The 16,490-nt window shown below is 47.9% G+C and overlaps 1 protein-coding gene and 1 long non-coding RNA gene across 2 annotated transcripts in view; one reads left to right on the top strand and one right to left on the bottom strand.

The window, feature by feature from the left end:
- Nucleotides 1–1,565, bottom strand: part of LOC117796308 — a 25,602-nt gene extending 24,037 nt beyond the window's left edge. Inside the window, exon 1 of the long non-coding RNA XR_004620696.1 lies at nt 1,459–1,565. This is a non-coding gene — a long non-coding RNA (uncharacterized LOC117796308). The remainder of the gene's footprint in view (nt 1–1,458) is intronic.
- A 12,397-nt stretch (nt 1,566–13,962) lies between these two features.
- Nucleotides 13,963–15,970, top strand: TACSTD2 (tumor associated calcium signal transducer 2). Its single transcript, XM_019797445.2, has one exon. It carries the CDS (start codon nt 14,264–14,266, stop codon nt 15,233–15,235), a length of 972 nt encoding a protein of 323 aa, XP_019653004.2. The 5' UTR covers nt 13,963–14,263; the 3' UTR covers nt 15,236–15,970.
- The last annotated feature ends 520 nt before the right edge of the window (nt 15,971–16,490 follow it).

Here is a 16,490-nt window from a genome sequence, read left to right as displayed (position 1 = left end):
AAAGGAAAAGAAAAAAGAAAAAAAAAGTCCTCAGTGAGCAGACAGCCTCCAGCAGTTCATTCTTCCTGGCAGTGCCCTCCCAGCACAGCCCCAGCCAATGCCTGAAAAGGTGGTGGCAGAAGGGGCTCTGCATCTCCACCCAAAGTAGGATTGCTCTACGGGGCTCCCTCCTCCAACACTCTCCTTTGGGCAAGCAGAGACTTATCAAAGGGCTTTGTAGTTCTAGCAGCTTCCTCTGCCCAGTCCCGCTCACTCTCCTCCAAAGCTTCCTCCTCCATAAACCTCTTGGTCCTAGCTGCGTCTCAGCCTCTGCTTTCCAGTTTGCACAACAGACTCAGTGGCAGAGGCAGGACCGGATGTCTGGGCAATGCAGATGACTGTTTGTGCACCCCCATTATCCTGTCCCTCCTTCTGTCTTTGCATTCGCCACACTGCATTGACATTTTCGGTTTCTGAGTCTGGGGTGTGTGTGCCGTGCATGTACACGTGCTAAAACATATATGACATAAAATTTGCCATTTTAACCTTTTTGCAGTGTGTGATTCAGTGGCTTTAATTATATTCACACTTCTGTGCAACTGTCCCCATGCTGTTTCCAAAACTTGTTCATCACCCCAAACAGAAACAGAAGTTTTGCACCCCTTAAACAATAACCTGAATCTGCTTTTCAGACCCAGAAATAAATGGAGCTTCATCAGGACAGCAATTCTGTCTTGCTCATCTCTCTCCATAGCTCCTAATAGGACCTGGCATTTACCAGGCATCCAAGATATTGTTTACTAAACTGAAGAATAAAAAAAGAAAGTTTCTTCTAGATACCTGGAAAAACTAAGGAGAGGTGACATTTAATTGGACTCTTACAAGATGAATGAGATTTCAGTAGGTGGACAGGAGGGAAGAGCGTCCCAGACTGGGGGAACAGGAGGACAGGGCAAACTCTGCTGGCGGCAAACCTGAAGTCAGTGTGTCCCTCCCAGAACTGTAGTTTTGTTTAGGACAGCAAGGCGCACAGCTAAGAAATATACATACATTTCCTAGCCTCTCATTCAGATGCAGGTGGTCACATAGCTGTTGTAGTCAACGAGGTGTAGGCAAAAGGCAAATGGTGATTTCTGGGAGGTTCACATTCCTGAAATGGGTATTGCCACTTCCTCTTTGTTTTCTTTCTTCTGCTTCTTGTCTGGAATGTAGATGTAGTGGCTGGAGCAACAGTAGCCATTTTGCAACCTTGCAAAATTATGGAGTCCTTGGTCCTGACATTTTTGAGCCACTGAATTAGCAACTCTAGACTTGTGTGTGTGTGTCTGTGTCTGTGTCTGTATGTGTGTGTGTGTGTAATTCCTAACTGTAAAACTTGCCTGAGATATCTTTTTTGTAATATGCATTTAATATAAGCCTTAACTGATATGATAGTCAGGGGTTATAGAAGAAACGGCAAGCCTGGAAAGCAAGACTAACCTCAAGAGCCATGGGTGGCTCTGGCCAGCAGCAGAACTTCTGCCTTCTCTGCCTCAGGAAACTGGCAGCCAAATGGGAAGTTGCCTCTGCAGCTGCTCACTGGCAGGATCAGGAAACCACCCAAATGAGCAAAAGCCACAGTCTAGAAGCTAAGATGACTGGGCAGCCACCACAATCAAGCAGTGTCTCAGGAAAGCCAGACCTCCTGTGCGCTTGCCAGCAGAGCCACAGAGGCAGGCAGGTGAGGCCACCTTGTCACTCCATCTTCTAAACCCTGCTTGAGAACATCTGACTGTTTGGACTAATTCATATTCAGAATTTGTACCACAAAGGAACCTGGAAATGTGATGTTCTCCTTCTTCCCCTGGCCAAGTACTGCTCATCCTCCAGGTTTTGGGTTAGACTTCATTTGATTGAGAAGGCATTCCCTGACCCCAGTCTATTTAGATGGCCCATCTCACTTCCTTGCTGAAAATCTGCATATCATTCTGCAATTTTCCATTACAAATTATATATTCAATATACTCCTACTCTAAGAGCTTGTCTTCCGTGCTAAGCTCCACGACAGCAGAGACTCTTCTATCTTGCTCACCCCGTGTCCTCAGTAGTTTGCCCAGTGCATGATACATTATAGTCTCTTTGTATGAAATGAGTGAATGTATTGTATGAATAAATAAATGGATGCACAAAGGAGAGCATGGGGAACAGCGTGTTGTGAGGCAAATACAGACATCAGTTGGAGGAAAGTTCCTCTGACATGGGAGGGCGTTTCCATCTCTGTGATTTGTTTTGCAGAAGTGGATACACTGATAAGTACAAAGTATGGCAGACCTGGATATCATCTGGAAAAGTCTGTCACACTAAATAATTTTCATCAGCAGCCTTGAATGGAACCAGATTCACCTAAGAGAAGGGCATTTCCCATTCATATATATCTGTCTCCAATAAGAAACATTGGTCCCGGGGCGCCTGGGTGGCACAGCGGTTAAGCGTCTGCCTTCAGCTCAGGACGTGATCCCGGCATTCTGGGATCGAGCCCCACATCAGGCTCTTCCGCTATGAGCCTGCTTCTTCCTCTCCCACTGCCCCTGTTTGTGTTCCCTCTCTTGCTGGCTGTCTCTATCTCTGTCAAATAAATAAATAAAATCTTTAAAAAAAAAAAGAGAGAGAAAAAAGAAACATTGGTCCCCAGAGAACTTGACTTTGAGGAGCTTGGAGAGGAATGAGATGCTTAGGAGCCTAAAAGATGCAGGAATGGTCTTGGTTCAGAGATTTCCCACAGCCTGGTCCTCAGAACAATCTCAGAGAAGGAACATTTCCCATACAGTTCTGGGACAGGCATGTTTTGAATACAGACTCACTTCTTCAAGGATTTGACTTGACAACTTGTTCTCCTGTGTGAAAGCCTAGCCATAATACTGAAAGGTTGACTTCTCTGAAGAAAGAGCCTGAATGGTAGCTATGTGTTTGGCACAGTAATGCTTAGGCTCTGGCACAAAATCAGTCTATCAGAAGCTCCTTCCCTCTAAATAGAGGGACGAGTGACATTGGTGGGCCAAGGTCTTGTGTCAAATGAATGCAGAGCCCATTTTGGGATTCCCAGCCCCTCTGCCTCTTGCTCCAAAAAACCGATTACAATTGGAATTGTTAGCAGAGTGAGTTTAGTAACAGCCCAGAGGCAGCAAAGCCCAGGGGAGAAACTGGGGCTGGTCAAGGAGAGCCACTGCTTTGGGGCTTGGTTTTGACATCTGTTGTATAGGGTCACATTTCCCCCAAGACACACTCATATGGCCAACAAAACTAAAGTTTGCAAGATCAAGGTCACATAGAAAAGAGGTATTAATTAGATATTTATAATATGTGTATATGCATATATATACATATATATGTAAATATGGACTATAGGTATTTATAAAACATCAATAACAGTGGTCAGGGTCATGTAAGATGTTCAGCACCTATTCATGCCTCATTCTCACTTGGTCTCATATTCATCCGTTCACCCCCAATCCATCCTACCCATGAATCGTCCTGCCTTGCTTACAAATCTAGGAAACATTAATTTTTTTCTTTCAGTGCTCCTCTTTTCTTTCTTCCTACTTTCTCAGTTTAGAATAGTCATTGAGAGGTAGAGCTCTGGAGTCAGACTTTCTCAGTTTAATTTCCAATTCTACCACTTGCTGCTGTGTGACCTAGGAAAATTAACCTAATTTTCCCCTGTCTCAGCTTCTACTCTGTAAAATGGAGATGAAAGTATCTCCAACCACATGGAATTGTTGTGGGAATTCAATGAAGTAATCTACACGGCATTTAAAACAATGCCTGGCATATTGTAACTTCTCAGTGATATTCATTATCCTTCTTATAATTATTGTTATTCATATTTATGTGTAGCACTCTTTACTGTTTGGAGGCATTACTTTCATGAATTTTATGTAGCAAGTTGAATTTATGGTTTAAATGACAGCTAGATCAAATTTGTTCCTCTTGCATTCTCCATTCTGGGACTTTGAATAGAGCAAGTGAGCACAGGGTGTTCTCAGGATGAGCTAGGACTGAAGAAATTAAACTCACCGACCAAATTTGCAAATTTCAGAGAAAAGAATTATAGCATTAATTAGGTTGTCTTGGACAGCAGGCAATAAATCTTGCACAAACTGACTTAGGCTAGAAGCAAACACATTAGTTCACATAGCAGATATCCAAGGGCCAGCAGCGGGTTTGGGATGGGGGGGGCTTCAGAGTTGGTTGATTCAGAGATTGGATGATGCCATTTTGGTCCTAGGTTCCTATTCTTTCCATCTCTCCCCTCTGTCCTCTGTAGCACCGGCTTCATCCTAAGTCTGGCTCCCGGTGTGTTCATATGGTGGCTGCCAATGGCAGCTATGACACATGTGTCTTCTTTGCCATCCAGTGAGGGAGAAAAAAAGGCTAGATACCTGTGAAAGATTCTTCACTGGTGTCTCCAGGAGGATGTCCTCATGACATAGGGGCCTCCCCACATCTACCTGGAAAGAATGGTGTTAGTTACCACGGTTTCTGTAGACCCATTAGCTGGGGTGGCATGCAGGTTGGAGTTCAGTCCCTGTGACCTCTGTAGGGATCACATGAAGAGGCTTTCACATGGTGACAGGGCTTACCTCTTTTTATATTCTTCAAATGTCTACAAATGACAGTGGTCTGTTTATCTATTGCTATACAGCAATGACCCCAAACTTAGTGGTTTGAAAATATGATTGTTTTATTGTATTTCACAATTTTTGCATCATGAATTCAGGCAGGACACAGCTGGGAGATACTCGAGCTTCACGTGGCTTTAATTGGGGTCACTCACTGGTATCAGCTGGTTGTCAGGCTGGTCTGAGGGTCCTAGGATGTCATAACTTGGATGATTGGCACCCTGGGGATAGCTGGGGCTGGACTCAGCTGGATGCCTCTCCCTTACTGGGTAATCTCGGGACCTTTCTATGTGGTCTCTCTAGCAGAGGGGCTGGACTTCTCAGAGCTCAGTCTGCTACCCTGTTATAAGAGACAGAGAAATTGTGAAATAGAAGATGATTCCAAATGATTTGAAATGTTATCTTCGGTACACATAAAAAGGATAAAGAAATAGGCATGAGACTCCTACTAATAGACACTGTGTTTCCCTTCATGCCCACTAAATGGAGGTGTCCATTTTTAAAATATCAGTTTGAAGAGGTGCTGCTTTGTCATACTGCCCAGGGTGCCAGTGTCACTGGCTAGCCCGGTCCTGGGTGAGCTGTGGGACCGTCTTTCCTTCTCATCAGCCCTGCTTGGTCTAGGGCTCCATCACACATATCTCCAGGATATCCCAAGAGCCTCCAGTCTGAACTTCCTGCTGCCAGTCTGCTCCCTGAGAGGGCCACTCATCCTCTATTGTTTTCCAGTGTGGTTTCTCTGAAACACAAGTCTGCTCAGACCATTCTCTTACCTAAAGTCAACATTGGGTTTTCATTCAGCAACCAGATCAAATTCAAACTCTTCAGTATGGCTCACAAGCTCTTCCTCTCCTGCGTCAAGTCCCCCAATTATCAGGGGAATGTCAGCTCCAAGAGGGCAAGCATCTTATCTTTCTTATTCATTGCTTTATCACTGGCACCAAGACCAGGCCTGGCATCATCTAGTGTGCACTTCATAAATATCTGTGGAATGAAGGGAAGAAGGGAAAGCGAGAAGGACAGTGGAAGAAAGGAAGAAAAGCAGGAAGTTAGTTCCTGTAGCACCCTGTGTTTCACCTACCTTAATACTCACTTATAGTTTAATTCCTGGCTTCCTCGCAGTTGGTAAGGTCCACGGGGGTAATAGACACACCATATGCACTACTCCTAGCACAGTGCCTGGAACAAAGTCGGTGCTCAAAAACATTCCTAAAATAAGTGAATTAATTAATAATGAGGTAAGTGCTTAAGGCACATGCACAGAGGGGTGAAAGCCTGAAAGAAAGGCCAATTGATTCTCTGGAGCTTGGGAGTGGAAGTGGGAAGCAGACAGGGCAGAAAGGAGTCCTTGGAGGGTGATGCCAATGGCTTTTGCTTGGGGGCCCAGGCTCACGGGAGTCTGAGGGACTGGTCCCCTTTAGGCCTATGGCCCTGGAAGTTGGAATCCTTTGCTGGGTCCTGATATCCCTTTTGTGCATCCAGTTTTCTTATTTGGCGCAGGTATCCAACCCTGTTGGTTTTTTCCCAAGAGAGTGAGTCTTTTGAAGTGATGCGTGGACGGCTTTGCCTCAGCCTCCTGGAATGTGACCTCATTCCTTCCCCAGGTCAGTCCCCTCATTAAGCGGCCTGCCCAGTCCTGCTCCATCGGGCAGCCTGCCAGGCATGCACTTGGCATAGGACTGCCAGTTCAGGGACCAAGGCAGCTTGGACTATTGAAACTCCCCCTGCCTGTGTTCCCTCTCTCGCTGGCTGTCTCTATCTCTGTCAAATAAATAAAAATAAAATCTTAAAAAAAAATAAGGTTAACACTGACATTTAGCTGACAGAACCAGCTGATTCCCACATGAATCCAAAGAAATGAGTCCAATCTCTTGCATCCCACAGAGGCCAGAAGAACAATGGGGGCTTCCTGGCCCTTTGTCTTGGACCCAGATATCCCCGCATTGGAGAACAATGAAGGCTCCTCTTTCCCTCTCATTCTCCCCAGACTTGTGAACTTTTCCTCTCTCCCACTCCTCCTCGCCTCTGCTTCCTTCTAGTGACTCACAGCTGCTGAGGGCAGGAGTGCAAGCCCCTCCGCACAGCTGGCTCCTTGGGCGGAAGGGTCTGGAAACATCTAGAGATAAACAGCCACAGAGGCAGGGACGAGCAGAGGGCACAGCCTAGCCAGGAGAGGGCTGGGGTGCTCATGCCCGTGGAAGGGCAACACAAGAGCTAAGGAAAGCGTCTGCTGCTGGGAAGTCTGGAAGGTTCTGACCTGCTCTCAAGCTGGACAAGCCACTAACCTGTACTCAGCTGGACTTTCTTCATCAGTACAGTGTATCTCATGCCTTGTCTGCTTCCCTGAAAGGGTGAGTTCAACCAGGACGTCAGGGAGCAAAACTGTAAGTTGTCCCAGAAAATTGAAGCCGTATCATTACTTGGCTTCAGTTGAGACACTATTCTGATACTCTGATTCAGCAGCTGCAAAGAAAGAGGAGTTGCGGTGTAGTTCGAACTTGCAGAGGAGTGAATTTGTATGGAGGTGTGGTGGACGTTAAAATGTTTGGGCTGGGGAGATAAACATGGTCCGTATCAGCATGGGGTCACAAAGAGCAGAATCTCAGAGCCAGACAGAAATGAGTGTGAATTCCAGCTCTGCCATTTACTATCGATATATTCTTGGGCAAGTGTCCTTCTGCATGGGTTTCTTATTTGTAAGGCAAGAATAACAGAACCTACCTCATTTAGATGATGTAAGGTTGAAGATAAGACATGTTGAGCAGCTGGCCCATAACAGGCTCTCAGTAAATTGTAGATATTATAAATATTGCTCAGACACCATCTGTTCCAAGAAAAGAGGGAATGAGTAGACAGGTAAGGGATGGTTTGGGTTACGCCTACCCTCCCAGGCAGAGGCGAGGGGCGGGACATGAGAAACAAACCCTCCTTCACAGCTTCCGGAGGATCCTAGGTGGGGATCTCCCCAGACGGCCTCATTCCATAATCATGTGTTGAATGGGGCCGCTGGTGGCAACAACGCCACCACACAGAGTGTGACATTGGCAGAGGAGGAAGGATCAGGACATAGGGAGGTTTCACTAGAGAAAGGCAAAGAAAGAGGCAGGAAGGATTGAGGAGGAAAGCTGGGGGCCAGGAGAGCTGGCTTCAAGTCAATACCTGAGGAGACACTGAGTGGAAGGTGAAAATCGCTTACTTGGTGTTGCTCTGAGAATGGAAGTTCAGAGAGTGTGTGAAGGTTACAGAGGCCCAGAGTTTGCCTGAATATTATGATGGCCCTTCTCATGGAGCTGGCGGGGATTGGGCCGGGCTGTCTCATGGGGAGGACGGTTGTTTCTACATGGAAGCAGTGCATAAGCCCCTGGTACAAGACTTGGAGACAGGACTCCACACTTGGGGTGGGAGACTGAGATAAATGACCTCTGATGTCCTTCTCAATAACCCTAAGGAGCATCCCTTGGACCAGGACTGCCCAACACAGGCACGCTAGTTTGGAAGAGGCAGCAGCCCATTTGAGACCTGTCACCACCAATGCCCTCATGTTGGAAGGGCTGGAAGCTCTCAGAAACAGCAACGCCTCCACACCCCCTCATGGGAGCGTCACATCTCAGCTGGCTAGCTCTGGGAAAGGAAGCACCATGACTCACAAATGTAGGGTTGGAGAAACGTGGCTGCCCCGGGAATGTTGTGACAAGATTTCCCAATCTCTGCTTGTTTGCTGCCAAATCTCTCCAGAAACAATGGGCCCAAGAGCCCGTGAGATTAACTACAAAGTGACAACACAGTTATTAGGTGTTTTATCGGCTTTTACCCTGAGTGTAAAACCCTTGGAAAAGAAGCCAGCTACCCCAGGGCAGAGAGACTAGACGCGAGGGGAGGAAGCCAGTTACGGTTTGCAATTCCTGACAAGGAGACCATGACAAGATCATGAAGAGAAGCTGAGAGGTAGGAGATACTGAAATGAAGCAATGACACACTTTCCAGGTGATGCTGCTGTCGCTTTTCAGATCCTGATGGACTACAAAAGCCAAGCAGCGTCACAGATGTCACAGCAAAGGTCTCCTAATAAAGGGAGTAAGGCCTCACCCAAATGAGCACACAATAGAGACGCTATTGTCTTTCCAGAAAAGTGAAAAGATCTGACATTCCATTCCTGAAGCAGCCCAGACCCAAACCACGCCCAAACCACACCCAGTTTACCATTCTTACATCTTCCTTCTACTCCTGCTCATTCAAGACTCTTCAGCAAGACTCAGCTGTGTCCCGGAAAAGTGTGAATGTCTCTGTCACCAGATCTGGCTTCAAGGCCCTCCTCCATTGAGTCCTAGCGGTGTGAACTTAAGCCTCAGCTTCCCCATCAAGCGAATGGGGACAAGAGTAATTATTTTGCAGAGATGCTGGAAGAATTATAGGGAATTTATTTATAAAGCGCCTGGCACAATGTTGGTGATCAATAAACGGCAGTTCCTATTAATAACAGGAACTACGGAAATGGGGGGGAAAAGACAATTAGAAGAAAAACAAATTTTACTCCAAGTACTTCTCCTAAAACTTAATTTGAGGGATTGACTTGTTTAAAAAAACTTATTATAAACATTTTAGTAACAATAAACAAGGAAATATAGAGGGTGTACCTATCCCCTGGCTCTTTTGAATTCTAAATGCAATGATTTTTTTTTTTACATTTTTAAAGACATGAAACATTAAAGCCAGAATCATGTACGCCTTATCTATTCCGTGTTCTGCACCCCTGCTCCCCAGCCCCTGGGCTGACTTCCCATTCTTTCTATGGTTTCTTGGGGCCTTCTTCCTCCATCCCTAGCCAACAATCACCACAGCCCACTTCTCTGTCTGCATTTTCTGCATTCTGGCTGAAGGATCACCTGCTTCCTCCAGCACTCCAAATGGTCTCTCAGGAGGGGGGAAAACCCTGACTGGCCTTCTGGCATTGCCCATTGCCTCAGTGGCTGCTCCTGACGGAGGCCAGAGCCGACCGTGGTCAGGACAAAAAGAGGAGTGAGGGGTCTTCTCGGCCTGGCCCAGGCAGCTTCACAGACATTACACTGTGGAATCCCCACCGTGTCACTCACAGACAACATCATCACTGTCCTACAAAAAAGCAAACCAAGCAGAAGGAGCCGCCCATGGTCTGGCGGCGCAGAATTCAAACGCAGGCTCCTTCACCACAGCAAGGCAGACAGCAATCAACATTTCCACTGCCATGTGGGAGGAGCTGGTGGTTCATGGCATGAGTCCTAGGGTTTCAGGTGTGGGATCACTGTGGTACCCTAAACAATTAACTAGGTTTTGCTCTTCACAAAACCAGGACTTTCTAAAAAATATTTTAATAACTAACAGAAAGAAAGAAAAAGAAGGGAAAATCTGAGGAACCCAAGATAAGACTCTAACCTCTTGACCCCTTCGATCCTCTTCCACTTTTGTTAATTGGTATGTACATGTGGTGTCAGGAGACCCGGGTTCTAGGCCTGGCCTCACCACTTACAAACATGTGACCATGAGCCGGTCCTTCTCTTGTCTTCCCAAGGCCTCTATTTCCACATCTGTAAAATAGGGATAATGTCTTCCCTGCCTACTCCCCAGGGCTGCTGTAGGGCTTTCAGCAAATGATGAGCGTAGAAGTGTTAGAGCATGACCTACATCTAGATAGTCTCCGTATCTGCGCGTCCTGGGGGTCAGGATGACAAGGGCTCAGGGGCAACTCCCCTCCCTTGCACACAGCTCCTGGGGCCTGGTCTTCATCAATCCCCACAATCACCAGCTTTGTGCAGGAACCTATAATGATCTCCAAGCATCCTCATACTCCTGCGAGCGCTGATAATAATGGCTGAGATGAATTCTCTTTAGTGTATGCCAAATACCGTGTTGGGTATTTTATATTCTTTATCTTGAATCATTAAAATAATTATAGATGGTAAGTATTTTTTTTATTAATCAAATACAGTTTTGTTTTTATAAATCACACCCTGACATATAAAACTGATGAGCCAGTATTGGTCTTATACCAAGTAAAGTCAGATCATCAACACCAGTTTAGAAAACAGAGCACAAGAATAGATGAAGTATGAAGTTTGGGGGGGGAGGGGAAGCATGTTCATAATAACAAGGTGGGAAGTCATCCTTTTCACAGATGTTGAGGAAATGTAGACATTATTACCCCCATTTTATAATTAAGGAAATTGAGGGGTGAAGTAACTTGTTCAAAATCACACAGCCGGTGAGTGAAGTGAAGCCAGGATGTGAGCCTAAGTCTCACCAGATCCGAAGCCTATTTTCCTTCGGCTGTACTATACGGCATGCATCCAGAATCCCTGTCTGCTCACAGACTGATCAGACTGTATCCCTATTCCCTATAGCCACAGGCTGATCAAAGTTTGGGATCATGCATAAAAGCAAAAGTAACGGTCAGTTCATCATTACTCAGTCTTCCTTGAAACTGGGTGTTTGGAGGTTGAGTTAGGGTGAGGACAGAGGTTTGTGGCTGGGGTAAGTGATGAGAATTGGACTTGCAGAGAATTGAAATGGTCACCATGAACACTCCTGGGAATGTACATTGATACTCTTGACATTCTGGGCACAACTCATTGTTATTTAACCCAATAAACATTATGGAGCCCCTAATATATGCTGGTGCTGGGGCTATAGTGCTCAGGTATGGTTCCTGTCCCCCATACACACTTGACAAGCCTGAGTTCTCGGGATGCTTTTGTTACATACTTGAAAATTGAAATTAAAAAAACACAAAGAGCTACAGCTCACACGTGATATTTTGCAGACCTAGGCAGGAAAAGGGTGAAGGAAGAAGGGAGAGTCAGAGCTGAGGCTGTGTTTAGTTAATAAGCTCATCATCGGGCGCCTGGCTGGCTCAGTCAGTAGAGCGTGCGACTCTTGATCTTGGGGTCAGCAGTTCAAACCAAACATTGGGCATAGAGCCTACTTAGAAAACATAATTAAGTATTTCTCATCTAATTCCCAAAAGAATCTATAAAAAAAATAAAACAAACTCATCATCGTGTTTGTGTGCTTGTTGGGGAAAACTTGGTAGACCACAGAAATTAAGAAAGAGAAGATGGTGGGGGGGGTCACTCTGTCTTCCAGAGAGGACATTGAGAATAGGCTCTCTTTATCCCCATCCTCCCAACACTTACCATGGCTGAAAAAGGCCAAGGTTTGGAGACCTCGGAGCACTAGCCTGAATAGCTAAGCAGTCAAAGACCCCATTGTACACACTCCCCAGGCCTGAGAACCCTTCCCCACTAGCTTTCCTCCCGCCAGCCTGGGACGCATTGGAATACCAAATAGGTACCTCTGACATTTACAGAGGATTATGGCTACTTAGTCAATAGCTGGAAAAGTAAAAAGATAGGATAGGTATTTAAAAAATAAAAATGCAACCTGACATTTTTACAGTGCCTTACAGTTTACAAAACTTTGGTATCTACTGTCTCATTTATTTTAGATTTGATTGTCAGAATGCCTTATGAAATAGAGAGATGCTGTTATCTCCATTTTACAGAGGGGCAGACAGAAGCCCAGAAAAGTTAGTGGTATGTTACAGGATTTAGGAAAGCACAGAGGAGTACTGCCCTGAGTCCAATAGACAGGGCCTATCAGGGAAGGCTTCCTGGAGGCTATCCAAGAGCGCAGTAGAAAAAGCACAATAATGCACTAAATGAGGGGGGAGGCTCCTGGTATATGATTTCACAAAGGCTTGAAAATGTGAAGAAGACGAGACACCTGTAGGAGCAAGATGATGGTGATGATGGTAGTGGTGGGGACCATGCGAGCAGCTACCACCTAACCATGCTTACTAAGTGCAGATACTGTTAGAACAGACACTGTTCTAAGACGTTTATCTACCTTAATTCTCACACCTCCCTTGTTAGTAGGTACTTTTATTATCCCCATTTCACAAATGAGGAAATTAAGGCACAGAGAAGTACCTTGCTCAAGGCCATACACGATCTTGTTCGCTAACTTAAAAAGTGTGAATTCTATTCCAAGAGCCAAGAGCACCTCCCACTCTGCTCTCAGCAGAGATGGACACAGATTTGTGATTTAGAAAGGCTCCTCTGACACAGGATGGACTGGGCGTTGGAGAGGGGGAAAGAACTGGAATCTGACTAGGCTGTAGGTTCAAGAAGCTGAGCAGAGACAGTGGGAGTAGAGACCAGAGGAGTATTCCCACAATGCCTGGAGCTTGTAGGTAAGAAACTGCCCTCACATGACTCTGCTTTCTCTACCTGTAACTGCAGAATGATATATTTCCACCTACCCGCCTCAGGAATTGCCTGAAAATTAATGGGATAGAGGCCTAGCTGGCTTTCATGTGTTAAATAACACCCTTGTCCTACTGCTGGTGTTCATTAAATGCTGAACATATAAAATGTGCTTTGAACGGAGGAGCCGGGAATAATTATAGCCTGCTAATTATTGTTAATTTTACCACAGCTTTGAAAGCCTGGACTTTCTCGATGATTCAAAAAAGAGATTGCAACCCCTCCATCCCATTAAAGTAGCTGCACAGAGGCAGACAAGCAATTTCCCACAGGCTCCATTCTTTCCTTTTTTGCAGCGGTTCAGCTACTTATGTGGGACACAGAAAAAGAAAAGCAACGATTTACTCTTTTAGAATCAAGTTATACAAAGAACCCCCTTATAATCTTGCTTGTTCTTTTTAAGAACTTTTTGTCTCTCTACACTGAGTACATGTATGAAGATTATGTTTCTGTGTGTGTGTGTGTGTGTGTACAGGAAAAAGCGTTTAACAGAACTTCTGACACATTGGACACCGGCACACCTGGGTTTTACTCATGATACGGTAATAAACACTGCTCCCTTTCTTTGGATTCTGCACCACGGTTTCCATAAACACTGATTTAAGATTTCACAACGGCCAGGCAGAATACCAAAGACTCCTCCGAAGAATCTGAGGGTATTGATGGCTGCATCACCTATAAAATGGGTCTGAAAGACTGTCCATACCTGTCAGGACTGAGGTGAAGATGGTGACATAATGCTTGTGAACTGTAAACTATTTGCTACTAGGAGAACTAGGGGGTAGGGAAGGAATAGGGGATGGGAAAGGGAACTTGAAACGGAGGGGGTAGGGGACAAAAGCCTGGCGATCTCGCGCGCCTTACTTTTCAATGATATTCTTACGAATTCCAGTTCAGGAGAGCAGATACCAGGCCACCCGCGGTCCTCAAGCAGGCGGCCGCTCGGATGGCTGCTCCTCCCCAGGTGAGGCCGGGCGGGCCGGGGGCGGGGCCCCGCAGCCCGCAGGTCAGTATCGGTTTTCTTCTCCCGGGCTTTCGGTCTGGAGGAGGCGGGAGCAGCTCCGCTCCCCCGATCCTATCGCGGGCGGCGCAGGGCGAGCTGTGCCTTCCGTGGGACGGTGACGGGGAGGGGGGTGGGGACCGCGGGATGTGTCACCCAAATACCAGAGGGTGAGTCCGCCCAACCAGCCGGGCAGGTCCGGCGGAGTATAAGAGCGAAGGGAGCGGCCAGCGGCAGGCGCCCGAGACTGTCCCAGCGCGGAGCCGGAGCCCCGCAGAGTCCCCAGCGCCTGGTCTGCCCGCGTCCCGTCTGCGCTCCGCGTCCCCACCATGGCCCGGGGTCCTGGCCTCGCGCTGCCGTCGCCCCCGCTGCCACTGCTGCTGCTGCTCCTGGCGGCGACGATCGGCCCCGCGGGCGCACAGGACAACTGCACGTGCGCCACCAATAAGATGACCCTGTGCCGCGCGGACGGCCCTGGCGGCCGGTGCCAGTGCCGCGTGCTGGGTTTGGACTTCCCGGTGGACTGCTCCACGCTGACCTCCAAGTGCCTGCTGCTCAAGGCGCGCATGAGAGCCCCCAAGGGCGGCCGCGCGCTCGTGCGGCCCAGCGAGCACGCGCTCTTGGACAACGACGGCCTGTATGACCCCGACTGCGACCACGAGGGCCGCTTCAAGGCCCGCCAATGCAACCAGACGTCGGTGTGCTGGTGCGTGAACTCGGTGGGCGTGCGCCGCACCGACAAGGGCGACCTGGGCCTGCGCTGCGACGAGCTGGTGCGCACCCACCACATCCTCATCGACCTGCGCCACCGCCCGGCCGCCCGCGCCTTCAACCACTCGGACCTGGACGCCGAGCTGCGGCGGCTGTTCCGCGAGCGCTACCGGCTGCACCCCAGGTTCGTGGCGGCCGTGCACTACGAGCGGCCCACCATCCAGATCGAGCTGCGGCAGAACGCGTCGGAGAAGGCCCCCGGCGACGTGGACATCGCGGACGCCGCCTACTACTTCGAGAGGGACGTCAAGGGCGAGTCGCTGTTCCCGGGCCGCGGCGGCCTCGACGTGCGCGTGCGCGGCGAGCCCCTGCTGGTGGAGCGGACGCTCATCTACTACCTGGACGAGAAGCCCCCGCAGTTCTCCATGAAGCGCCTCACGGCCGGCCTCATCGCCGTCATCGTGGTGGTCGTGGTGGCCCTCGTCGCCGGCGTGGCGGTCCTGGTGATCACCAACCGGAGGAAGTCGGGGAAGTACAGGAAGGTGGAGGTCAAGGAACTGGGGGAGTTGAGAAAGGAACCGAGCTTGTAGGTGACGGTGGGGCAGAGGGTGGGGCGGGGTACCGGATTTCAGCCCGGCCCCGGACCGAAGTGAGCCGCGCTCCTTGACTCTTGGCCCAGAGGAGAACTTGCTCTTTCCAAGTCCCTGCCTCTCCCCACCCCCATCAAGTTTAATAGATCCTGGGCTCAGGGTCGCCTCTTTTTCTGACTTCTGGCTTCAGAGGAAGCATTTCTAAAATTCCTTCCCTTTCGGTCCAACAAGAAACCTGACTCGAAGAGTTAAGGAAAGTTCGGCTCAGGGTTATATGTAAGAATCACCTGTCTGTATTACAATCCCGCATCGTTTGCCATTGACGCCATCGGTGTTGAAGGCTTACAGGCGCTTAGATGGGGGGGGCAGCGCTTTTACCGTCTTGGGTTAAGTTATTTGATTAGCTCCATCTGTATCCTGGCCTTGCTGGTGAGAAGAGGAGTTCCCCAGCTGAGCCCGCGTAGTGTCCGCATTTGCTGTCGTTTGTATTACCAACCGCATATGCTTGTCACCAGGAAAGAAGCCTGTTTGAGCTGCCTGAACACATTTGAGATGTCTTTGTTTGAGGGCGGACTGTGTCCTAGAAACTCAGCGTCTGTTCTTCAGCCTGCCCTTATTATAGCTGATAGTAGTAATGTTTCTTTTGTAAAATGTTTGTACATATTTTGTCTTTGATAATGCTTTTTTTTAAAACAACGAATTTAATAAAATATGGAAAAGGTACAGACCGAAAGATGGAGTTTGTGAAAACTCACTCCAGATTTATATCTCTTGGGTTTCCTCTCATTTCCCATGACTCAGATTTCTTATTTCAAATTCTAACCCCCTTTTTTTTTTCCCTCGCAGGAGCAGGCATTTCATTTTGCCACTCCAGCGTTTCCTGAGATGACTTATACAGGCTGGTATAAACACTGGTCTTTCTAAATAAGATTGTTTGGAAACTTCCACCAGAGTGCAGGGAGGTGGGTCTGGGGGAGGAGGCTAGAACTAGCGGCTGGTGTAGGGAAAGGGGACCAGCTTCAGGTTCACCGAAGAATCTCAAGGGGAGAAAAAAAGCACTACCCTTGTTTCGGGAACTGTGTTTCCTTTGACTCCCAGCCCTACTTGGAAGCAGTGCTGTTATTCCCATGTAGCCCCTGGTGATTTACTTCATGTCAAGTATCGCGGTTCCCCAGACAGGTTCAAGGACTTTCCCATGTAGTTACAACTAGTCTGTAGTAGGCCCTACGCCCTGGCGTGTGCGTGGGGGGGGGCA

The sequence above is a fragment of the Ailuropoda melanoleuca genome, chromosome 2, assembly GCF_002007445.2.
Source record: "Ailuropoda melanoleuca isolate Jingjing chromosome 2, ASM200744v2, whole genome shotgun sequence".
Taxonomy (NCBI): Eukaryota; Metazoa; Chordata; class Mammalia; order Carnivora; family Ursidae; genus Ailuropoda; species Ailuropoda melanoleuca.
This window is presented reverse-complemented; position numbering and strand designations above follow the sequence as displayed.

Coding starts and splice junctions, on each gene's coding strand:
- TACSTD2 (XM_019797445.2), top strand. CDS start 14,264: ATGGCCCGGGGTCCTGGCCTCGCGCTGCCGTCGCCCCCGCTGCCACTG.